The 25,348-nt window shown below is 37.4% G+C and overlaps 2 protein-coding genes and 1 pseudogene across 14 annotated transcripts in view; all 3 read left to right on the top strand.

Annotated features, from left to right (window-relative positions):
* Positions 1 to 21,812, top strand: part of LOC116862492 (intraflagellar transport protein 80 homolog) — a 117,364-nt gene extending 95,552 nt beyond the window's left edge. For 12 of the 13 annotated variants that reach the window (XM_032849802.1, XM_032849807.1, XM_032849811.1 and 9 more), the window contains 7 exons: positions 2,285 to 2,420; positions 2,833 to 2,980; positions 5,899 to 6,070; positions 6,985 to 7,074; positions 7,174 to 7,346; positions 11,667 to 11,790; positions 21,372 to 21,812. In XM_032849802.1, the coding sequence (XP_032705693.1) occupies positions 2,285 to 2,420; positions 2,833 to 2,980; positions 5,899 to 6,070; positions 6,985 to 7,074; positions 7,174 to 7,346; positions 11,667 to 11,790; positions 21,372 to 21,482 (954 nt within the window). In that variant the 3' untranslated portion in view covers positions 21,483 to 21,812. Of the gene's footprint in view, positions 1 to 2,284; positions 2,421 to 2,832; positions 2,981 to 5,898; positions 6,071 to 6,984; positions 7,075 to 7,173; positions 7,347 to 11,666; positions 11,791 to 21,371 lie in introns of those variants that run through there. The other variant, XM_032849810.1, reaches the window with a different exon arrangement.
* On the top strand, positions 16,461 to 17,038 carry LOC116862494 (ATP synthase subunit d, mitochondrial). Its single transcript, XM_032849813.1, has one exon. The coding sequence runs from the start codon at positions 16,494 to 16,496 to the stop codon at positions 16,977 to 16,979; it is 486 nt and encodes a 161-aa protein (XP_032705704.1). The 5' UTR covers positions 16,461 to 16,493; the 3' UTR covers positions 16,980 to 17,038.
* Positions 21,813 to 24,697: 2,885 nt separating the features above from the next.
* Positions 24,698 to 25,323, top strand: LOC116862504 (annotated as a pseudogene).
* Positions 25,324 to 25,348: the final 25 nt, after the last annotated feature.

The following is a 25,348-nucleotide window of genomic DNA, read 5'->3' on the forward strand; positions in this document are numbered from 1 at the left end:
TGCATGCTCTTCTGAATGAACCAGCAAGGCACCCCTAGAAATTAGTTTTATATTTAAACTCAGTTGCATTCTACTAGAGTATTTTGCCTAAAAATGTCACAAAGACTGAACACTAGTAAACTCTGTAATGGAAAGCTATATATACAAATTAAATGGATAAAATAATCTGATTTATATGTCTTTATTAAGGCTATTTACTGCTTTTAATAAAATGTTCTACTTTGATTAAATTTTTAGTACTTATCAGTAAATAAAAATGTTTTGTTTTTCTAAACAACTTGCAGTTTTACCACTGACCAGTCCTTAGCCAGCATTTTCTTTTAGGTTTTAACACTATAGTTAAACTGAAAAAAAAAATTCTATAGAAGGACAAAAAGATCTTGAAGTTGCTTATTGGTTTTTGATTTTTAGCATTAAAATAAAGGAGCACATTTTATTTATTCTAATAAGAGATATATTCAGGTTTAGATATGTTTTTAACTTTATTGTTCAATGCCACTAGTGAAGCATTAGTCTATATTTTATTTTCCTCTTTTTGTAATTATTAGTTTGAGTTTGAATAACAAGTAAATTCATAAGGTTCAGAAATGAAAAAGCATAAAAAAGTATACAGGGGAAAAAGTCTCCCTACTACACTTATTTCTTATCGGTACAATTCTGTTCCACCAAATAAGTAACAAGCATTATTTTTTTTGTAAGATTTTATTTATTTATTTGACAGAGAGAGATCACAAGTAGGCAGAGAGGCAGGCAGAGAGAGAGGAGGAAGCAGGCTCCCTGCCAAGCAGAGAGCCCGATGCAGGACTTGATCCCAGGACCCTGAGGCAGGGACTTAACCCACTGAGCCATCCAGGTGCCCAGTAATTACCATTATTAAACTCTATTTTCCTTCCAGAGATCTTTTTAGTGCATATATATAAACAAAACTGATATATGTTCTTTTCCCCCTCTTTTACAAAAATGTGACATACAACTCTGTACATTGCTTTTCTCACATAAACTGTTCCTGGAGATCTTTCTGTATCAGTACATAAAGTACTTTCCCAATCCTTTTCCCCTCACCATACGGTATAACATTTTATGGGTGTATCAATTTATTTGAACTGTGTCCAAATGATGGGACATTTAAGGTTCTATTATACCTTCAAAAAAACCCAAAATAAATCCTAGCAAGTCTAAAAAAATTAAAAAAGTCTTAACAAGTCTTAAGACAGTAAGCAGTAAATAAATCCCTCTTGGATTCAGTTGAAATGAATCCACACTGAACCATATAAGGAAAGTCCTTTCACTAGCTAGTGTAATAGTGTAAGATAATGCAGTATGACAGAAATACTTTGTTATAAGGACAGAACACTAATCTTAAAGTCAGAAATCTGAATTTTAAATTCTGGATATGCTTGTCACTAGTTTTTCTGAGCGAAATCACTTAATGGCTATACATGTTAGTCTTCTTGTCTATAGAGTAAGTATAGGAATACTTACTTTACAAGGTAAAGTACCTTGTACCTTGTATAGTATAGTTCCTTGTATCTACAATACAAGGTAGTTTCCTGTTTCACAGGAAATATGAAAGAATGTGTAAAATCTAAAACCCTAAAAACATAAGATATTTTCATGAATCGACTCTTAAAAATCTTTTAAAATATAGGCTTTCTATTTAGAGTAAATTTTGTTATGGAATGTATTAATTAAAGTAGATCTCTCTTGTGATATTCAGACTTGCCTCACCCTTGTTCTACTAAAGGTAGAACAGGAGGACAGATAGAAAAGTTTCTCAGCATGGGGCATCTTGGTGGCTCGTTGGTTGAGCTGAGCATCTGACTGGGTTTTGGCTCAGGTCATTATTTCTTGGGTCATAGGGCTGAGCCCCACCTCCTCACTGAATGAAGTTGGGCTCCATGCTCAACCGGGAGTCTGCCTGATGATTCTCTCCCTTTCCCCCTTCCCCCACTGGTATGCACACTCTCTCTCTAATAAATAAATAAACACATTTTAAAGAAAAAGAAATGTTTCCCAGCTTATGAAGTTTTAAACAAATACCCATTATTTATAGTGTTTTAAGGGGCATCTTTCCCTTGTAAATTAAAAAAACAAAGTAACCTTGCTTTAGTTTTTGAGTTATACCAGTAGTTTAAAATTACAACAGGGACATTTTATCATTCCAAGTAGGGAGTGATATTTAATTGATCTTTAAATAAACAGATGTTCTTGTAATTAAATAATTTAAATGATCTGATGTCAAGCACTAATACTAATCCAGTATTTTCATTTTTCTAAATTTTAGAATGAAATTTTGGAAATTGCTCTGGATCAAAAGGGACTTACCAATGATAGAAAAATTGCCTTCATTGATAAAAATAGAGATCTCTATATCACTTCAGTGAAACGATTTGGGAAGGAAGAACAAATTATCAAACTTGGTAAAATAATTATAATACATTTAAAATTTGATTACTTTGAATTTTCTTGAATCTACTCTGTCATATTTATACTAAGTAGCATACTTGCTTGAATTAATCTGTGAATAATGCTTTGGTATAACCTTTCTTAACTACTTAACACCACTTAAATAGCAAGTCTTTAGCTGCTACAGCTACATTAGCATTGAAAGAAATACTTATAAATTGAAACATAATGGTTCTAGATAAAATACTCAAATATTTCCATACATTTTTAAATGAATTTTTGCACATTTGCACCATTAAATGATCGGAAAATATAGTCATACCTACCGAAATTAGAAGGGGTCCTGTATGTCAGTTTATTTTTAAAGTATTTTTAATACTTACTGTAGTGGAACTAATAGTACCTTAACATTCTTTTTAAAATAAGGAACAATGGTGCATACTTTGGCCTGGAGTGATACATGTAATATCCTTTGTGGACTTCAAGATACTCGATTTACAGTGTGGTATTACCCCAATACGGTTTATGTGGACAGAGACATTTTGCCTAAAACATTATTTGAAAGGGATGCAAGGTAACATTTTACTGATGGAATTGTTTGTTGTGATAAATAACTCTACAGTGTCATGTTTTTGCCCCTAATTTCAATCCCGCAAGGTACCTTTCAATCTACTCAATGAAATTGCTTAGCTAATGCTAGCTTAATGAGTTTTAAGTGTTGGGGTCAATTTGAAAGTATTGTATAATACTATTATATTTATTTGTTCCTTCTATGGATATAGTTTTCCTTATATAATTTTCAAGCCTGAGGTTGTTTAATGTAACTCAGATAGTTTTTTTCGATGTGTTTTAGTGGTTTTAATATGGACATTGTTAAGATTTTTCAGTGATATAAAAAATGTGTCAACCTTTATTCTTTCTCAGATTATCATAAATTATAAATTATTATCATACTTACAGGACTGTATGTGTTTCTAGAATTGAATTTTTAAATTAATATTAAAGATAGAAAAACTATATAAGGCTACTGAAGAGTTTTTTTTTTAATATTACAGGCTTAAGAAAATACATGTATATTTCTAAATTCTCTAAGAAATAACAAGATCTCTCACTCTTGACAAAATAAGAATACAAAGCTTCTTAGCTCCAAACCTTAGCTTAACTTTCAAATCTATTCTGAGTTCATTTTAATATTCAGTTCATAACTTTAGCAAAACCAGAGAGGATCATTTTAAAAGTATTTAAACTAATGAAGAGAAGTTAGTCTCTTGAAGTTCATCTCTTTTTATTAAGAGAAATAGCCTTGGAATCATCTTAATTTTTTATTGGTTTATGCTTTCAAAAGTGAATGCCGAGATTTTTAAACATTTGTGTAATTTACCTTAAGACTTTGGGGGGATAAAGATTATTTCAAATGCTTTTAAGCATAGCTCTCAAATACATAATAATTTTTTTTTAACGAATTCTGTGCGTTTCACCAGTATTATATCATATTACATCACATTACAATTTGTGAAAATGAGGACAGAAATAAAACAAAATGAAAATTAGGAAGGATTTTAAAACTCGTCATTTTCCATGACCAACAAATGAGGGGGAAATTATGTACTAATGAGCTTGAGAGGGATTCCTGAGATTTTTTTCCCCCCAATCTACCTCCACTTTCAATGATATTTCACAGTAATCTTTTACTGTTTATCAGGTTGATGTTAAAACACTTCTGGGGATAGAGGTTCCAGAACTCCCTAGATAAACGATTGGCTATTTTGTCCCTGTTAGTTAGTAGTCATGACGCACTGCTTAAAAATTCCTCCTAACTCATTTGTAAATTGCCATTTCTTTTTATTTTTTAAATTTAATTTTATTTTTTCAGTGTTCCAAGATTCATTGTTTATGCACCACACCCAGTGCTCCATGCAATACGTGCCCTCCTTAATACCCACCACCAGGCTCACCCAACTCCCTACCCTCTCCCCTCCAAAACCCTCAGTTTGTTTCTCAGAGTCCACAGTCTCTCATGGTTCGTCTCCCCTTCCAATTTCTCCCAACTCACTTCTCTTCTCCCATCTCCCAACGTCCTCCGTGTTTTTCCTTATGCTCCACAAGTAAGTGAAACTACAAGTAAGTGACTCTCTCTCCTTGACTTATTTCACTCAGTGTAATCTCCTCCAGTCCTGTCCATGTTGATACAAAAGTTGGGTATTCATCCTTTCTGATGGAGGCATAATACTCCATTATATATATGGACCATATCTTCTTTATCCATTCATCTGTTGAAGGGCATCTTGGCTCTTTCCACAGTTTGGCAACTGTGGCCATTGCTGCTATGAACATTGGGATACAGATGGCCCTTCTTTTCACTACATCTGTTATCTTTGGGGTAAATACCCAGTAGTGCAATTGCAGGATCATAGGGTAGCTCTATTTTTGATTTTTTAAGAAACCTCCACACTGTTTTCCAAAGTGGCTGCACCAGCTTGCATTCCCACCAACAGTGTAAGAGGGTTCCCCTTTCTCCACATTCTTTCCAACACTTGTTGTTTACTGTCTTGTTAATTTTGGCCATTCTAACTGGTGTAAGGTCGTATCTCAATGTGGTTTTGATTTGAATCTCCCTGATGGCTAATAATGATGAACATTTTTTCATGTGTCTATTAGCCATTTGCATGTCTTCTTTGGAGGTGTTTGTTCATGTCTTCTGCCCATTTTTTGACAAGATTATCCGTTTTTTGAGTGTTGAGTTTGAGGAGTTCTGTATAGATCTTGGATATCAGCCCTTTGTCTATAGTGTCATTTGCAAATATCTTCTCCCATTCCGTGGGTTACCTCTTTGTTTTGTTGACTGTTTGCTTTGCTGTGCAGAAGCTTTTGATCTTGATCAAGTTCCAAATGTTCATTTTCGCTTTTGTTTCCTTTTGCCTTTGGAGAAATGTCTTGAAAGAAGTTGCTGTGGCCGATGTCAAAGAGGTTACTGCCTATGTTCTCCTCTAGCATTTTGATAGATTTTTCCTCATGTTGAGGTCTTTTATCCACTTTGAGTTTATCTTTGTATATGGTGTAAGAGAATGGTCGAGTTTCCTTCTTCTATACATAGCTGTCCAATTTTCCCAGCACCATTTATTGAAGAGACTGTCTTTTTTCCACTGGATATTTTCTTCTGCTTTGTTAAAGATTATTTGACCATAGAGTTTATGGTCTATATCTGGGCTTTCTACTCTGTTCTACTGATCTGCATGTCTTATTTTTGTGCCAGTATCTCAAATATGTAATAATTTTTGCCAAATTAAACTTCTATGTCTTGTTCCAAGTGTATGGCAAGTTAGATTCAAATGTTTGTTTAAATATATACATTCTACCTAGAGTTAACATTTTTGGGGGTGAATTTTGGAGATTTGGAGACTTTATATCTGTATCAAGGGTTAACTTCCCAAATTTAGTGTATATGAAAGATTTTGCTCAGAACATAAATTATACTTTGCTTTTTTCCAACAGTGAATTTAGTAAAAATCCCCATATTGTGAGTTTTGTTGGAAATCAAGTAACTATAAGAAGAGCTGATGGCTCACTGGTTCACATCAGCATATCACCATATCCTGCTATTCTCCATGAATATGTAAGCAGTTCAAAATGGGAAGATGCTGTAAGACTTTGTCGCTTTGTTAAGGTACTTTACATTTTAGATCCCTAATTGTGTATATGTTGCATATTTACATATGTCTTTGTGCTAGATAAGAAATGATAACATCTAAGGGCTGGAAAAATTGCAAATGAGATCATGGGTCTTTTTAATAAGTGAAAACATAAGCAATACAAGGGGATAGATACTGCTGTGTGATTTATTTTGGAAGAAGCTATAATTTAAATGAGTAGTTTCTCTATACTGGCACATACAAAAATCTTCTCTGGAACTCTTTCTAAAAAGTCAGATTCCCAAGTTTTACCCCCACAAAGATTTTAATTTATTCGATCAGGGATGAATCCTAGGCATATTTTTTAATTCCTCAGATGGTTTGTACACCTAAGGTTAAGAACCTCTACTTTAGATCAGCAGTTTCCAGCTTGGTTGAATCCAGTTTTTTCAAGCATATTTGACCACAGAACTTTTTAATTTTACATGGCTTAGCAGCCCTTAGAATACACTTTTAAAATGACTTTTAGATGCTTTCCCTTACAATGAGTTGTTGATGGCAATCTGCGATAATAGCATCGTCTGAGAACCTATTTCTCTGGTTCCTTGTAAGTTAAATTCTTTGACCTCATCAAAAAGACTGGAGGGCTTATAACCCTTAATTATCTTAAAAGTATGTCAGAAGTTCAAAAATAAATCTTTGATAATTAGAAATGAAAATTTGCAGAAATTTTATTCAAAAGAAGTTCTTTATGTGTTATTAACATATTTCAACAAAGTAGTCACATGTAATTTTCACATCATTAATTAAATCAGTAGTTTTTTCAGTGCCATGCTCAGCAAAGTTTAATTTTTTCATTAAAAAGCAACTTTAATGTATTTTAAATCATTGCTTATTTTAAGGCAGTTCTGCTCGTCTTTGAAATAATTGTTCTCCTGCTTTACTTTAGGAGCAAACCATGTGGGCTTGCCTAGCTGCTATGGCAGTTGCTAACAGAGATATGACCACTGCAGAAATAGCCTATGCAGCAATTGGTGAAGTAAATAATGTTCATTTATCTGTATGTTTTTGGTTTTTCTTACCATAATTTGTTACATTGCTGTCACTACCCACTTCATCTATTGTTTTCTTTCTTTAGATTGATAAGGTTCGGTATATTAATTCTATAAAAGAGCTTCCATCTAAAGAATCAAAAATGGCTCACATATTAATGCTTAGTGGGAACATACAGGAGGCTGAAATGATACTTCTTCAGGCTGGCCTTGTTTATCAAGCAATCCAGATCAATATCAATCTCTATAACTGGGAAAGGTAATAAAAATGTTTTTCATCAATTCTAAAACCCAACTGATCTTAATATATTCTTATATCTACCACTTGGAAAATTACATTTTCCACTGTACTTAATAGTTTTCTTAACATCACAGAAGAATTTATTCACATTTCTGTTTGTGAGGAGTTTGCCATTGAAGATTTATGCCTTCTCTAAACTTGCGATTAATTAGAAGTTGAAGTGTGAAGAAGAAAAGAGAGGCTAGGATGTCTCCCGAATTTCTGACTTCAGTAACTGGATAGATGATGGTATTATTAGTGGATTTGGAAGGGAAAATAGTGAATTCAGTGTTAGGCATGTTGGATTTGAAATATTTGTGAGGAGATAGAGATGTGATAATCGTTGATTAGTGAACTTGGAGCTCAGGAGATAGATTTGAACTGGGGTTGTAGATTTTTAGGAGTCATCAGCAAGTGGATAGCAATTAAAGGCAGAAGAATGGATGCAATTGCTTGGGAAATGTGTAGAGTGAGAAGACATCAACTACATTTATGGGATGGGCGAAAGAGGAGAAATCTGCTGAAAAACTGGGATGAAGCAGTCATACTGGCAGGGAGAAGTACAACCATGAGAGATTTGTGATGCTAAGGAAGAAAGGCAGTAGGATTTGAAATGAGGAGTACACAGTAGTAGCCTTCTCTGCATTAGGCTTCAACACAGATTGCTTTCAAAACAAAGTGGCATGCTTCTTCTCTCTGACATATTAGGTCATTCTCTCAGATATGTCTCTCAGTAAAAAAAAAGCTATAGGGTTTATATACACCTGAAATTACATTATAAAATTGGCATGCTGATTTTTCCAGGTTTGAAATGTCTTTCATCATCTTGTCTGTCTCAACCTCTACCCTACTATTTTTTTAAAAGCAGATCCCAGTAATCAGATCACTTTATCTGTAAATATTTCAGTATGTATCCAAAGGTTTTTAAAAATCTAGCCACAGTACATGGTCACATTTTAAAGAATTAACAATAATTCTATTCAGTGTTCTTATTTCTTTGATTGTCTCATGAATGTTTTGATTTGTTTTATGGTTTGTTTTGTTCAGGATCCAGAAAAGGTCCATACCTTATGATTGATTGATGTGTTCTCAAGTTTCTTTTCATCTTAATAGGTTTTCCTTTTTCTTGTGTTTTCTTGTAATTTTCCCACTGCAGAAGCTGGGCCAATAGAGTTTTCCCATAGTCTGGATTCTGTTGATTACATCTTTGTGGTGTCATTTGACATGTTCCTTTGCCCCTTGAATTAGCCATATTGGTGTTGAATCTAGAAACTTGATTAGATTCGAGTTTAACTTTTTTTTTCCTTTTGGTAAAGCTCAGTCAGAGGTGGTATTCAATATATTTTCACAGTGACTGGTTGCCTGTCTTTTTCTGTTGATCATTACCCAGATCCATTAATTAATTAGAATTCTAGAAGGATAGAATTTAAGTATTGGATGAAAAATATATTACATTGCTTTTGCGATCCCTGAATTTCTATATTTACTTAAGTCCTTTAGAAGGGAACAGATTTCATTTTGTTAATATATGTTATTCCATTTGAGAAGTACAGTCCTGCTGGTTTGTATTTCTGTCATTCCTATTTGAATTTGAAAATTACCTGCAACCAGGGTGGCTCAGATGGTTAAGCATCTGCCTTTGGCTCAGGTCATGATCCTGGGGTCCTGGGATCAAGCCCCACATCAGGCTCCCGGCTCAGCGGGGACTCTGCATCTCCCTTACCCTCTGCCTCTCCCCCGCTCATGCTGTCTCACTCTCTGTATCTCTCTGTCTCAAAAGAATAAATAAAATCTTAAAAAAACAAAAAAGGAAAAAGAAAATTACCTGCAACCTAATAGGTTACAACCCTTAAAGAGTTGTAGGTAAGCAAGTCATCTATTTGATGTTCACTTTGGACATTTGGTGGTAGTCTGTTCTCAAAAATTGAAGTTAAGAGAGGTATAAATTTTATGTAAGTATTAGTAAAAAAAATAATTTTTCTACTTCTACCAGTTATATAAAGTGATTTTGCTTCATTCAAGTTATATAAAAGATCATATTTTGAAGTTATAAAATCTTTTTATATAACTTCCTTCTATTTAAAATCAGAGAGGATACATGGATTTATTCCAGCCCCATAATCTAATGTCACATTTGTTTGGTTGCCAAATAACCATTTTAAAACTAGAGACAGGCTGTTCCCATAACCCTTATATAATTTGGAGTGAATTCCCTCCTCTGTGTGATAAAGAAACATTTTTTTTACCCAGTGTATGCTTTTAGAGAACATTTAAAATAGCATATATAATTTGAATGTTTACCATTAGCTATTGCTCTTCAATCAGATAATACATATTTTGTAATAATGACTATCATATAGATAATACTTAACATCTAGTATCTAAATGCAGTATTAGACCTCATATTCTATCTTTTCTACATAATTAAATGTACTGATGTTCCATAACAAATTACCTCTTTGGAGATAATTTTCTTTCTGAAAAGCCCCAACCCAGAATAGATGCTTACGTATTCCCCACTTGGAATACTTCGGGTTTGGCACAACAAAAATTCCTTCCCCAGTTGTGCTCAGTCATAAAAAAGGAGCAGGAAATGGCATATTTCAGGTGCCAAAGGGCTGGTTCGCCAGAGTCTCCACTCACACATCCACACTGGAGATGGAGCCTTAGGGATATATAGAGGGTGATAGGGGAAAGGATTAGAAGGATTAAAACATCTTTATTTCTGCTGCTCATTTTTTGAGACTTTGTGAATTGGTTTTTGCCTTCTTGCATTTCACTTCCATTCCTCTATGTTGTGGTACTTCTACATTCTTTTCTGTGTATTCTCTTTTTCTCTGAAAGACTTAAAGTCACAGAGGAATGAGGGAACATTGTGAGGAGTTTGTGAGAGGTAGCAAATACTGATCCTTGGAGTTAGCCATATGGTTTATGTAAATATATTTTTTAAGAAATCATTGTGCTGAATTTTGGCATTATCGTTTGTATTACACATGACTTATATTCGTAATTTTTATATTGTCTTTAATATTTCTCTCAATTGTCTACCAATTGTCAATTAATGCACAAGGCATATCTAAAATACTTTTTAAAGTGACTATTTAGGCCAAACCAAAGCATGCTAAAAATGAAACACATTTTCCTACTGAAGGGTCACATGTTGCAAAAAATCTAGTCAGTAGTTACTGTTGTCTAAAAGAACAGATTTATAATATTTGCGTCTGATAAATAAATCATGACTGGCCTATTCAGAAGTAATATGTCATATTAGGAGACAAGGGAACTTGAAAAAGAATGTGCTTTAACATAATACTTAGAAAAAAGATTACAGGTTACCTGGGTGGCTCAGTCGGTTGAGATTGGCCTTCAGCTCAGGTCATGATCCTGGAACCCCAGGATTGAGCCCTACATCGGGCTCCCTGCTCCGCGGGAGTCTGCTTCTCCCTCTAACCCTCCTCCCTTTCATGCTCTCACTCACTTGCTCTCTCTCTAATAAATAAAATCTTTAAAAAAATGCACACACAACAAGATTACAGTGAACAGTATTGATACATATTAATTGGATTATAAATTTTAAATGGCTATTAACTTTTTCTAAGAACCAAATGGCAAAAGGCATTTGTCAGATTTTTATTATCCACAAATTTTAGTTTTATATTTTAAATTTGCTGTGTTATAACATAAAGGATATCAGTATTTAACTGAATATTGAGCAGAATAAATTCTAGACTTTAGATAAATTCTAGAACAGAATAAATTATAGACTTAAAAAATGGTTAAGATAGTTAAACCACTTACATTGGGGGGAAGTCCATTCACTTGAATTTTATTATGATTTCAATGAATTTTTCAATGAACATTGATCATACATATGCTCTGGAGTACTCACCAAAGAGAAATATAACTTAAATTTCCCTTCAATAAATGTACAGGTTATGGAAGAGACAGACTCATAAATAATAATAATGCACTGTAAGTAGTGCTGTAGAAATAATAGTATGCGTAAAATGTTATGGAACACAGTAAGAAAATGGTCATTTATTTCTGCAAAGGAAGTTGATCAGGGAGAAGAGATCATGTTTGATCTGAACCTGGAAGTATAAGTAGTGTAAGTAGGAATTTGAAGTATAAGTAGGAATTTGCAAGATGGGTGAGGTGGGGAATGGTGTGTTCCATATTGAGGAATGAGTGGGGAGGGACCAACATAGACCATTTGTCCCACTGTCTTATCCCAGAACTCTACTGTGTAATGATGCTAATACAGGCAATGCTGGTAATCTGTTTTGTTTCTCATTATAGGGCACTTGAATTGGCTGTAAAATACAAAACACATGTTGATACAGTTCTTGCTTACCGTCAGAAGTTTTTGGAGACATTTGGTAAACAGGAAACTAATAAACGATACTTGCAGTATGCAGAAGGTGTAAGTATTATACAGTATTTTATGATAATGTAAATGCCTTATAAGTATATATACTATTTATCTTAATAAGACAAAGTTAGAATAATTCATACCAAATCTCTAAAAAATAACTTTTGCCTTATGATATTATAGTCTTATTTTAACTCTGTAATTATAGTACTGATTTTTTTCCGGAATCTTAAAGCCATATGTTTTGTTTTATTTTTCAAGATTTTATTTATTTATTTGAGAGAGAGTGAGAGACAGAGCACAAGCAGGGGGAGGGGCAGAGGGAGAAGCAGACTCCCTGCTGAGCAGGGAGCCAGCCACCAGGCTTGATCCTGGGACTCCAGGATCAGGACCTGAGCTGAAGGCAGGTGCTTAACCAACTGAGCCACCCAGGCGCCCTGTAAAGCCATGTTTTGATTAACTCAACTCTTTTTTCATTTTATTTAATTTGTGTTAAAGTTGGGTGCTAATTGATATTTTTATATAAATAATATAAATGGCTGGGATAAAGGTTTCTGACTCCTGAATTTTGTCTTCCACTAGCTGCCCCTCCGCTCCAGGGGAGATACATAAACACACAGAGCATTGGCCAGAAAATGGATACTTTGTCACTTTGCAAAATTTTAGGGAGCTGGTTCGCACCTGGAGAAGGGCCTAGCCCAGGGAGATCTCACTGCCTAGAACTAAAGAGGGCTAAACTTTTGCCTTTCAAATCCCTGCCAGAATCTGAGGTTTCATCACTATAATTAGAAGAAAGTCATTCCAGTATGTATCAGCCCACAAGGAGAGGTGGAGCAGTTTGCCCAGGTACCTAGAGCAGGACTGTTGTTCGCCATCGGCTTAGATCCATCTAGCCTCAGACTACAGAATAAACGGTTCACCTCTAGCCATGCAGACCCCAGAGCCTTGTAATCCCAAGACTGGGGCAGCCTTGCTCCCAGCTCTGTGAACAGGTTGATTTTCGTAGCCTTTTATTCATTTATTCAAAAAGTCTGTATGAGTGCTCACTCTGGCCAGGTACTATGCTGGATGCTGAGTCAGATAGAACTTCTGTTTTTGTGGAGCTTGTAGATGATGTGGGAGTGCTGCTCCTTGGAGACAGAATAAAATGGAATATTTTGACCTGTCCTAAAGGGCAAGGTAAATTAGATGGATCCTGGGAAGAGCAAAGAAGGTAGGGAGAAGGTACCTATGATGCCCACTAAAGCCAACATCATCCATTTGCTATATGACTTGAGAAACTCAATCTTTCTCCTCTTGTATAGATTAAAACACAGTTCTTTCCTACTATGGGTATTTCACATGTGAGTCTCCTTTACTATTCATTCACATGGAACACTTCATTTCTGGTCACCTGATGTGTGGCTTTGTCCCCCATGCTAATAAACAATTCTCCAACACCAGCTGGGTGTCCTATAATTTAACTCAACTCTGACACTGTCTACCTGGAGATAGCATCAGATTCCACAGGTAAAGGGCTCAGCGTCATAGGATTGCATCCCACCCCCATCAGATGCTGGTTGCAAGCCCAGGTTATCACCTGTGTTTCTAAGACTAACTAGTTATAGGTCAGAGATTCCAGTAACCCCTGCTTTAGGTTTCACATGCCAGTCACAAGTCCAGGTTGTTAGCTGCACTTCCAGCTCACAGCCTATAAATCAGAGGTCCCATGTCTCTTTTTTTTTATTAACGTGCTCACAGAACTAAGGGAAACATTTACTTATGTTTATTTAAAACACAAGTTTAAGGGCGCCTGAGTGGTTCATTCGTTAAGCATCTGCGTTTGGCTCAGGTCCTGATCCCAGGGTCCTGAGATCAAGCCCCATGTGGGGCTCCCTGCTTGGCACTGCTTCTCTCTCTCCCAGTCCCCCTTGCCTGTGTTCCCTCTCTTGCTGTGTTTCTCTCTGTCAAATCAATAAATTAAAAATCTTAAAAAAAAATGAAATAAAATATAAGTTTATTAAAGGATATGATAAAGGCTATGGATGACAACCAGATGAAAAGATACTCAGGGCAAGATTTGGGAAGGCCCTAACTTCAGAAGCTCCTGTCTCTTCAAAGTGGGGTGCGTTGTCCTCCCAGTGTGGATGTGTTCACCAAACCAGAAGCCCTTTGAACCCTGTACTTTGGAATTTTATGGAGGCTTCATCCCATAGTTGTGATAGATCATTAACTCCATTTTCAGCACTTCTCCCTGCTCAAGAGGATGGGGATCAGGATTGAAAATTCCTAGCTTCTAATCATGGCTTGGTCTTTCTGGTGACCAGCCCTCATGCAGGTCATCTGGAGTTGTCTCTCTCTCCTTTTTTTTTTTTTTAATTTTATTCATTTATTTGAGGGAAAGAGAGAGAGCACAAGCAGGGGGTGGTTGGGGGAAGGCAGTGGGAGAAGCAGAGTCCCAAGGATCAGGGAGCCCAATGTGGGGCTCCATCCAAGGATCCCAGGATCATGACCCAAGCTGAAGATAGCACTTAACTGACTGAGCCACCCAGTCACCCTGGAGTTGTCTCTTTAAGAGAAAAAAATGCTCCCTGGGGCACCTGGGTGGCTCAGTGGGTTAAAGCCTCTGCCTTCAGCTCAGGTCATAATCTCAGGGTCCTGGGATCGAGCCCTGCATTGGGCTCTCTGCTCAGTGGGGAGCCTGCTTCTCCCTCTCTGCCTGCCTCTCTGCCTACTTGTGATCTCTCTGTCAAATAAATAAGTAAAATCTTTAAAAAAAAAAAATGCTCCTTTAACTCAGGAAATTGCAAAGGTTTCAGGAGCCCTGTGTCAGGAACCAAGGTCAAAGACCAAATATTAGAACAAAAGATGCTCCTAGTGTTCTTATCACTTAGGAAATTAAGAGTTTCAGGAGTTGTCTGCCTGGAACTGGGAGCCGAAATCAATATATATATTTTCTGTTATCTCACACCATATTTAGCACACTGAGTGTTGTGATCTACATTTTTGCACTTCAGAACATTTCATAAGGTAGCAAAGCCTTTGGGGCCATTCTTAGAGTTTCTGCAATGCAGTTTCAACATCTGGATCTGGGATAGACACGAGTTGTCTATTTCTTGGTAGGAAGGAGTATAATTTTTTGTTTGTTTGTTTATTTGAGAGACACTTATGGGCTGAGCAGGGAGCCCAACTATTGGATGCAGGGTTCAATTCCAGGACTCCCAGATCCTGACCTGAGCCAAAGGCAGACGCTTAACAGACTGAGCCTCCCAGGTACCCAGAAAGGGGTGTATTTTACAGATGTTCCACAGACTTTTTGTTTCATTCAGAACTTCAGTACTGAAAATGAATCCTCAAAGAGTTTTGGGCTCTGAGAGCTTACTATACTATTGGGACAAATTCAGGGCCCCTGGGATCCCTGAGGACGACACTCTTAATTCACAGAATATAACAGCCGCCACTACCACTACAGGGCTAAGCAGACCAGAGAATCACCGATCACTTGATCTTTTTGTCACAGTTTTGAAAAAATGATGAGATGTTAAAACTGAGCACTCAGGGCACCTGGGTGGCTCACTGGGTTAAGCCTCTGCCTTCGGCTCAGGTCATGGTCTCAGGGTCCTGGGATCGAGCCCTGCATCGGATCTCTGCTCAGCAGGGATCCTGCTTCCCCCCTCTCTCTGCCTGCTTCTCTTATGGTCTTTCTATCAAATAAATAAATAAAATCTTTTAAAATTAAAAAAAAAAAACTGAGTATTCACATTAAATTCACTTGATTGCATAATTTTTAAACAGATTCATACTACTCTGTTTCTTCATCATCCTTGCCATCAATATTTTTTTTGGTATTTTCACATTAGGTGCTTTAGAGGATGTAGAAAATATAATTCTTACCTTCAAATTTAAAATTATCATAATTTATATTATAAATATTGCATTATTATAATCAAAATATTTTAGATAACAAAAATTTAACATTGTTACCTTTTTTCTTATTATCTATGTATGCAACTGTTACCAAAATGTAATAACTTCAATCACAACAGTGGCAGAAATCTTCAAAATGGGATAACTAGAACAATATGACTTTGTGGTACTTTGAGGGTTTTTTTTTTAACCCTGAAAATATATAGGTTACCTTGACTCCCCATGGTCCTGTGTTCTAGTATCCTCCTTTTTTTTTTCTTCATTAATGTAATTCGGAAGCTAACTAGAAATTACAAAGCAGTATTTTAAGATGAAAATTACTTTTTACTTAAAAATTCCCACTGTTTATCTAAGCCAAAATTTTGATTATATAAACTTGAGAACTATGAGTTAAATAGAAAGAGATCATTAAAAACTGAGAAATTAGGGGAACCTGGGTGGCTCAGTCTGTTGAGCATCTGACTCTCTCTCAGCTCAGGTCCTGATCTCAGGGTCATAAGATCCAGCCCCACAACGGGCTCTTTGCTGAACGTGGAGCCTGCTGGAGGTTCTTTCTCTCTCTATCGCCCTCCCCATTCTCAATTTCTCTCTCTCTCTCTCTCTCTCACACACACACACACACACACACACATGCACACCCAGAAGAAATAAATCTTTTTTAAAAACTGAGAAATTTATTCTGGATATGTGGTGAATTCTGGTGGGCTCGCAGTGCATAGTGTGAAACCTTATAAGTGAAAAGTTTCATATACAATTGTACTTACGAGCTCTGAAATGTTATTTGGACATTTCTTGTTTAAAATATGGAAACCTGGGCTGGGCAGCCGGGGTCGGTGAAGGATCTCAAGATGGCTGGGCGAAAACTTGCTCTAAAAACCATTGACTGGGTAGCTTTTGGGGAGATCATACCCCGAAACCAGAAGGCCATTGCTAACTCCCTGAAATCTTGGAATGAGACACTTACCTCCAAGTTGGCTACTCTCCCGGAGAAACCCCCTGCTATCGACTGGGCTTACTACAAGGCCCATGTGGCGAAGGCTGGCTTGGTAGATGACTTTGAGAAGAAGTTCAGTGCCCTGAAGATTCCTGTGCCAGAGGATAAATACACTGTTCAGGTGGACGCTGAAGAAAAAGAAGATGTGAAAAGTTGTGCTGAGTTTTTGTCTCTCTCAAAGGCCAGGATTGTGGAATACGAAAAGCAGCTGGAGAAGCTAAGGAACATAATTCCGTTTGATCAGATGACCATTGAGGACCTGAATGAAGCCTTCCCAGAAACCAAATTAGACAAGAAGAAGTATCCCTACTGGCCTCACAAGCCAATCGAAAACTTATAAACTTGAGGTGGGGAGAGAGCTCTGGCCCTCGTATTCTAAACGCTGGACATTAAAAATAATGGGTACGGAAAAAAAAAAAAAATAAAATAAAATATGGAAACCTGGGATTCATACAAAATGGACTGTCTTCTAAGAACCCTAACTAGAGTCATTATACCTGATCTACAATAGTGTTCAATAAATATTTGTAAAATAATCTGCAATTCTGGCAAATAAAATTCACTCTACCGAATATATTCTGTACAAGAAGAAAAGCAGAAAACCAGGAAATGTTTAAAACATTATTCCAGGAGAAAGAAAACAGTGGAAATATAAACAAACCAATAGCTTGGGGGCTATTTCAGAAGGTATAGAATTTTGAAAAAGATCGAGAAGTTCAGACAAACCACTTTAGGCATAGCTACTTTCTAAGCTCTTTTGTAGGTTTTAAAGCCTTATAATTTTATGAGGTCCTGAGACACAAAACCCAAGAGAAATTGTTAGGTGATAGCTCATCTGCTAGGTAGTTACCTTTTCTTTATTCAATATTTATTGAGCACTTTGGGCAGACAATGTACTCCCCTTGCTACTTTGAATATAAAAGTAAACATGGCAGACACTGACCAGGTAGAAGATTACCATAATAGATCCACCAGAAGATGGAAATGGTAAGATTAATGTAAAAAAAAAAAAATCGATTGTAAAATCAAGAGAACACTGTGGCTCGGGGTGGGAGGAAAGGTGGTTAAGTTGGCCAGCAAGACATTTGAGAGCAACTTCAACATTTCTAATATGGGTGACTGGTAGATGGGATACCATTAATAGAGATACCATTAATCTAGATAAGGAACATGAAAATATACATGTTTTAGACCTTTTGAGTTTGAATACATGAAAATACACATTTTTTGTTTGAAGTACCAGTGGGGTATCCAGACGGAGATATCTAATGGGCAATTGGAAATATAATTGTGAATACTGAAGATATCGACAAAGGAGTAATCAGGACATGATAAATAGATTTATGGTCATGACCATGTAGGCATAGTTGAAGCTGTGAGTTGATGTGATCTCCTAGGGAAAGTATAAAAAGGTTGTGGTTGGAACCCTGATGAATACTAACAGTTAGGAGGTTGTCTAGGGAAAAGATACAGGAGGGGAAAAGGGGAAAAGAACATTTAGAAAACTGGAAAAAACATTTAGAAAGGAGAGCGCAAACCAGGAGCGAGTGATACACAGTCTGAGAGATTTTTCAAAGCGCTGTGGTCAACAAAGTCCAGGGAATGCTTCTACACTAGGGCCGTTTTCTTCCTTTTGTCATAATGCTCTTCCCCAGATATATACATGGACTCATTTGTCTCTTGTAGGTCTTCAAATCAGCTTCTCAGGGAGGCCTTTTCTTACCACTCTGTTTGAAACATAACACCCATTCCCTCCAGCGCCACCCCTGGCACTCACTGTTTCCCTTCCCTGTTTTCAAAACTCTTAACCACTTCTCACATTTTGTATATTTTTATAGACTCCATTGTTACCTTTGCTATTCTTTCTATGAAGACTGATTTTTATCTTTTTGTTCACTGCTGAATCGTTGCACCTAGAACAATCTTTGGCATATAGTAAGCACCAAATATTTTTTGACTGCGTAGTTGAATCATATATAGGATAAAGAATAAAAATACTTAATGGTGGCATTAGTGAAAAGTTTATGAAGTATAGTAGGAACATGGTCACATTACAATGCTCTGGGGAGAAGATGAGAGTCAGGAATGAGAAGAATGAGAGTGGTGGTTTGCAGGGAGACAGTATTGAGGGGCAAGGATGGTAAGGAGCAGCCAGTGAAGAGAAGGAAATTGAATATATAAGTGATAACTGAAGGCAGATGTCCCAGTGGAGTGGAAGAAGATGGGATCGGGGACATATGTGAAGAGGTTAGCCTAAGACAGAAGGGAAAGAGCTAGAGATGGATACGGTTGTAGGTAAGTTTGTGTGAAGAAGGAAATTAAGTGAATTCATGTCTGATGGCCACTGTATTCTCTGTAAAGAGGAAGCTGATTTTCAGCAGAGAGTAAGAAAGCGGATGGAAAGCCATTTGGTATGATTTTGAAATTACTTCCATGTGAATAAGAAGAATTTACCAGGGACTAGAATAAGAAGTGCCAAATAGTACTGACCCTCCCTATAGTATAAAAAGATGTATCTTCACGTAGAAGTCAGTCACTTGAAAGTTGTCATGAGTACATCCTTATCTAATACCCACTAGTAAAAATACTCTAAGAACCAAATTATCTGTAGAATACTATTCTAAAACTGGATTAATGCCAGAGTGAAAATGAAACATTTATTTTCAGTAGGATAGCTATCAACTGACACCCTCATCTGTACTATGACAAGTGACTAATACAGATGTCATCAATTTGCTTGATGGACTTCTGGTGCAACAGAGTGACAGTTGTGTAGTGCACAGTTGATGTATGGTTTTATTGTGATGAATTTGAGAAACATGTGTAAGTCAATTCAAGGCTGGAAGAAGGCCAAGACATTAATCAAGTTTTGTCTTTCTCTTTGCGAATGTTTTGTTAGACATAGAAACGAGTGTTTTGCCATTTAAAAATATCAAGCTCTGACCTGATTGAAAAATCAGTCTTTCAGATAATTTAACATTTGTTCTACCTTTCAATGAGCTGTCACTTGCGTCTTACCACAGACATTCATCTTCTATGAGTAAGCAGGATTCTTTTAACTCATCTATTTTATATATTATAGACAAGTATATGGAATTATCTTCTTTAAAAAAAATTGACCCAAATATCCACAAATTACAGAAATTTAGTTGAAGGATATTAGAATAAAAAAGAACCACATACTTAGTTCCATCAACTTGCAGCACAAAATAAAAGAGGCGTGGGGGCACCTGGGTGGCTCAGTTAAGCTCTGACTCTTGATTTCCACTCATGTCATGATCTCAAAGTTGTAGGATGGGCCTGCTCTGGCTCCACGCTCAGCAGAGTCTGCTTGAGATTTTCTCTCTCTTTCTCTCTCCCTTTGCCCCTCCCCCACTGTGTACGTGCTCTCTCTCTCCCATCCTCCCTCTCTCATATAAAGCTTTAATTAAAAAAAAAAAAAGGCATGAGGTCCTGATAAGGTTAAATTAATCTCCCAGGTACTTGAAAGAAATCCACTCAGGCAGCATGTAATATTTCAGTCTGGTTTAATGCTGCTTATTTCACACAACTCTGCTATGTGGAGGTGAAAAACCTATTCACTTTTGGCTCAGTCTCAAAGTTTGGGTTTATTTCATTGTAAATCATTTAGCTTAATCTAGGCCCCAATTTTTCTGTGTCTTTCCTGAGAGAATACACATTCCTAAAGCAGTGATCTCCAAACTTTTATAAACAATAGAATGCTTTTTCCTAAAGAAATTGTTCATAGAACTCAGAGCGGAGTCCATTGCTAACATCCAGTGTAATGAGCTTAGGGGAAAGGTAGGGCAGAGAGGGTACTGCATCATGGATCAAAGGGAAGAACAGGGGTGCCTGGCTGACTCTTGACCTCCCAGTTGTGAGTTTGAGCCCCAGGTTGGGCCTAGAGTTCTAAAAAAAAAAAAAGGAAACAAGAATGGTACCACTTGTGATTGTTTTGTGTCCCAGCCTTGCTTACCCACTGTGCTTCCTTTAATATCTTTTTTGCCATTGTCTAAACCATCACCATGTCTATATTACTTAAAAAGTTGTTGCCAAGCGGCCACTTTTTCAGAGTATGCTCAGAAAAAGCAAGTGCTCCTCTATCCTTCCTTATAGCTAGGCTTCTAATGGAAACCTCGGTATTTAAGAGGTGAAGTGCTAACCCATGGCTTCATGGCAAGGACCCTGTCCATTTTTCCCCTTTTTCACCTCCTCTTGTCCCTGAGGCACCAATGCTGAATCCTAAGACTCCATGGGACTCTTTAGATGTACCTTTTATAAATAGCTACAACTAGATTTTGGTCTTTTCAATCATAATAAGAGTCTTTGCCTTTTGTTGTGGTAATTGTTCTCTTCGATCTTATTCTTAAAGGTATTTTTTAGCATTATTTTATGACTTGTCTTTCATGCTCTCTTTTTTTGCTAGTGATTTTTTTTTTTAATTTTTATTTATTTATTTGACAGACAGAGATCACAAGTAGGCAGAGAGGCAGGCAGAGAGAGAGGAGGAAGCAGGTTCCATGCTGAGCACAGAGCCCGATGCGGGGCTCGATCCCAGGACCCTGAGATCATGACCTGAGCCGAAGGCAGAGGCTTAACCCACTGAGCCACCCAGGTGCCCCTTTGCTAGTGATTTAGAAGCTATTCTATTTTTGTTTGCTCTTGGTTACTTTGAATTAAGCAAAAATATGTTATACTATATCAGTATGTTTCTTCTTTTCTTCTTTTACAGCTCCAAATAGATTGGGAGAAAGTCAGAGCCAAAATTGAGATGGAAATTACTAAAGAACGAGAGCGATCATCAAGCAGCCAGTCCAGCAAGAATACAGGTCTAAGGCCCTAAATTTCTTGCTTACCTCGAAGAAGTTTTACCTTTTGAAACTAATTCTGATTAATCAAGGATTATCATATTTTCAGTGCTAAAAAAAAGGCAGTATCTTTAAGTATAAGCACTTGCTATGAAATACTAAAAGTACATTCAAAAAGACTAATCACAAAGTAATTGACATAATTTCATCTTTTGTATATTTTAGTCCAATAATTAGCAAAATATTCCTATATGTTTATGTAGCGTTGCTTACATTCCAGTTTTTTGTCCATTATTTTATCCCTGAATCTTCAGCATGAGCAAATATTAATTCTGATAATAAAACATTGGACTCTTAAAAATGTACATTGTCATTAATTTTTATTCAACCTCTAAATTATAAGATGTTCCAAAAGTTTATTTATACAAGAAAAATACATGAGGATGGATTTATGAAAATGTATGTCTATTTGTACATCAACGTTCATAGCAGGATTATTCACAGTCGCAAAAATGTGGAGAAAAAAGATGTCTATCACCAGATGAATGGATAAACAAAATGTGGTAGACACATACAGTGGAATATTATTCAGCCTTTAAAAGGAAGGAAATTCTGACACATGCTACATGGATGAACCTTGAAAATACTGTGTGAAGTGAAATAAACCAGACTATCATATGACCCCACTTATATGAGGTGCCTACAGTAGGGAAGTTCATTGAGACAGAAGAAATAGTGGTTGCCAGGCTCTGGGGGGAGGTGGCAATGCGGCGTTATTGTTTAATGAGTACAGAATTCCGGTTTGGGATGAATGAGGTCTAGAAATGGTGATGATGGTTGCACAGCACCATGGGTATACTTAATGCCACTGAATTGTACACTTAAAAATGGTTAAAATGGTAAATTTTGTTCTTACCATTATTTTAGAAATATATCTAGCATGGGCAAAAAATTTTTTCCTCATTCCTTTCCTGACTTGAGAATGTTCAGGCACTAGGTCCTGGAGTCTGAATTTGTGAAAATCTTAAATGATAAACCTTTTTGTCTACCTTAATTCAGTATGTCCTAAAATTGTTGCCACAAAAGCTTTTGATCACTAACACAAATACTCTTTAGAAAAAGTCCTCCATGAAGTAAATTTTGGAAAGGTAGATTATAGACTGGGTATATGCATATGCATTAGAAAGTGATTACCTCGGGATGCCTGGGTGGCTCAGTTGCTTGAGCGGCTGCCTTCGGCTCAGGTCATGATCCCGGGGTCCTAGGATCGAGTCCCGCATCGGGCTCCTTGCTTGGTGGGGAGCCTGCTTCTCTCTCTCCCTCTGCCTGCTTGTGCCCTCTCTCTGTCTCTGTCAGATAAATAAATAAAAATCTTAAAAAAAAAAAAAAAAGTGATTACCTCTCTCACCCCCATTTTAATGAATATATTTAGATTTCTTTTATGAAAATGTTTCTGACTTTTCAGCTTATTTCTTTTCTTTTCTGGAACGTTGAAATGTTCTGTTCTTCATCCAGCTGCTGGGTGTAAGAGTGAGTTCAGTTTGTGAGATATGATTGAGCAGTTTTCTTATAAGTTGTACTTATTTATATGTTTTATATTGTTATATTCCAATAAAAAGTTTAAAAAGAAAAATGGTTAAAAGGGTAAATTTTGTATTTATTTTACTATAATTTAAAAAGTTAAAAAAATATAATGAAATATGTCTGCATTCTAACAATTCTGATACTAACAAGGTGTTCTACAATTCAATTCTGACACTACCCAGAGTTAGTATCAGGTCCCACAAACTAGAGGACAGGATCCCCAACCAGACTGCTCTTATTTCAGTTGCCAGCTATATGCGGGGACCCCAGGATAGCCACACTTCTGACTTGGCTGCAAATTTGAGGATTCCTACTATACCCACTTTAGGTTTGATAGTTCACTATAATGACTCACTGAGCTCACTAAAATGCTTTACGTTCAACTACAGTTTTATTATAAAAGATACAACCCCGGAGCAGCCAAGTAAAAGAGGTGCATAGAGCGAGGTCCAAGAAAAAGGAGAGATCTGGGGGGAAAGCAGGACAGCATAGAGTTCCATGCCCTCTCTTCATGTGATCCAGGACCGTCATCCTCCCCGTACATTGATGTGCTCACCAACCAGGATGCGCTCATAGGCCTTGCTGTCCTGAATTTTTTATCAGGGTTTTATTACATAGGTATAATTGATTAAATCAGTGGCCACGTGATCGAACTCTTTGTCTCCTTGGAGGTCAGGTGGCTGAAAGTTTTAGCTCTCCAACCGTGTGGTTTTTCTGCAGGCCAGTCCTCATGCTGAAGTTGTCTAGCCCCCATCACTCACTCACACACCCCACACATATGCCTCATTAGCATAACAAAGATACTCCTATCATTAAGGAAATTCAAAGGGTTTTGAAAGTTCTGTACCAGCCACCCCCTACACACTTCACCTCAGACCAAATATATTCTTTATTATATCACAAGGCATCCCCTGGTCTTTAAGCATGGGATCTTTTATGGCAAGGTACAAACCTGACTGAGCATAAAAGATACAGCAACATTTAGAAGAGTCAATGTGGGGTAAGGAAAGGAAGCTATTAATCAATTTCCCAAAGCATTTGTTTATCAATAGCAGTATTATCTTTTCAACAATGCCAGTGTGTAATAACGTATCACATTATCATAGACATAACCTGAAAAATAAGAGTCAAAAGATATTGGCACATTACTAGAGTCCCATCCAGTCTCTAATAATTAGTTCAATCGTGTTCACATCCTAGGACCAGAATGTCTCTCAGTGAGTGCACTTAGGGTTGCAAGTTTCCTTACATTTGTCAAGTTTCAAAAGCAGGAGTGGTTTCAGCTTCACACTTTCAGGCATGTGGTATAATTGAGCTAAAAGACAATCTCATCTTTTGCTCCAAGCTTCTTTCCAAGCATTAATACTGGAATTTTCTCATTGCAAAACAAATTTATTCTTAGCCAGTTTTCCTCCTCTCCATCTATACCCAAACTTTTTCACTTTTGAAAAGTACCTTAGGTTCAGCCACTATGCTGGTCTAGATTGCAAGCAACAAACAAGCCTAGCAAGTGCCTCCCCCTTAGCCTGCTCCCATTCATGCAGGATAGGGTTATACAGGCACAGACCTAGTCGGGTATTTCTATCCATAGGCTATATGGTTTATTCATTGTTAGCTCCTAAAATTGCCAGATAGAAAGCACAGCCCACCCATCAGGCCCTTAGGAATGCTGACAAATATTTTAAAACAGTTTGTTGCTCGGCCCACCCCGAGATACGGCTGCATGGTTCGGTAAGTGGTGCATGTGACCCTGGAGATCGTGGTGGCCTGGCTCTGTGTCCCCGTGGTCATCAACCTGCTGAGTCTCACGCGGGTCATGAACACCCTCCCAGGATCATCAACACATAGAGCACCTTCGGAAGCATCACCAAGGAGAGCACGGAGGTCATCCTGCAGGGCACAGTCAGCCCCAACACCAGCACGCCTGCCACCCTGTGGGAGGACTATGAGTTCAAGTGCAAGACGGGTGACGCAGGGCGGCGGCCAAGCTTCATCTCCCCCCGCCACCACCACCTGGACTGGCTCATGTGGTTCCCGGCCTTCCAGACCACACGGTCTACAAAGCACAGTAAATGGATCATCCTCCTGGCAGCGAAGCTCCTGGCCAGTGATGCCACAGCTCTGTCCCTACTGGCCCTCAGCCCTCCGGAAGACAGGGCGCCTCCCAGGTGGGTCCAGGGAGAGCACTCCAGGTACAGGTTCAGCCTCCCTGGAGGCCCGCACACTGCCACAGGGAAGTGGTGTGTCGAAGGCCTGGAAAAAAAAAAAAAATTCCTCCTTCTAGCGCTGTAGTTGCAGCCTTGGCCCAGGGACCACG

This window comes from Lontra canadensis, unplaced genomic scaffold (genome assembly GCF_010015895.1).
Source record: "Lontra canadensis isolate GAN:19392208 unplaced genomic scaffold, GSC_riverotter_1.0 scaffold249, whole genome shotgun sequence".
NCBI lineage: Eukaryota > Metazoa > Chordata > Mammalia > Carnivora > Mustelidae > Lontra > Lontra canadensis.

Bases quoted from the DNA above. Each gene is read 5' to 3' on its own strand.
- LOC116862494 (XM_032849813.1), top strand. From the start codon at position 16,494: ATGGCTGGGCGAAAACTTGCTCTAAAAACCATTGACTGGGTAGCTTTT.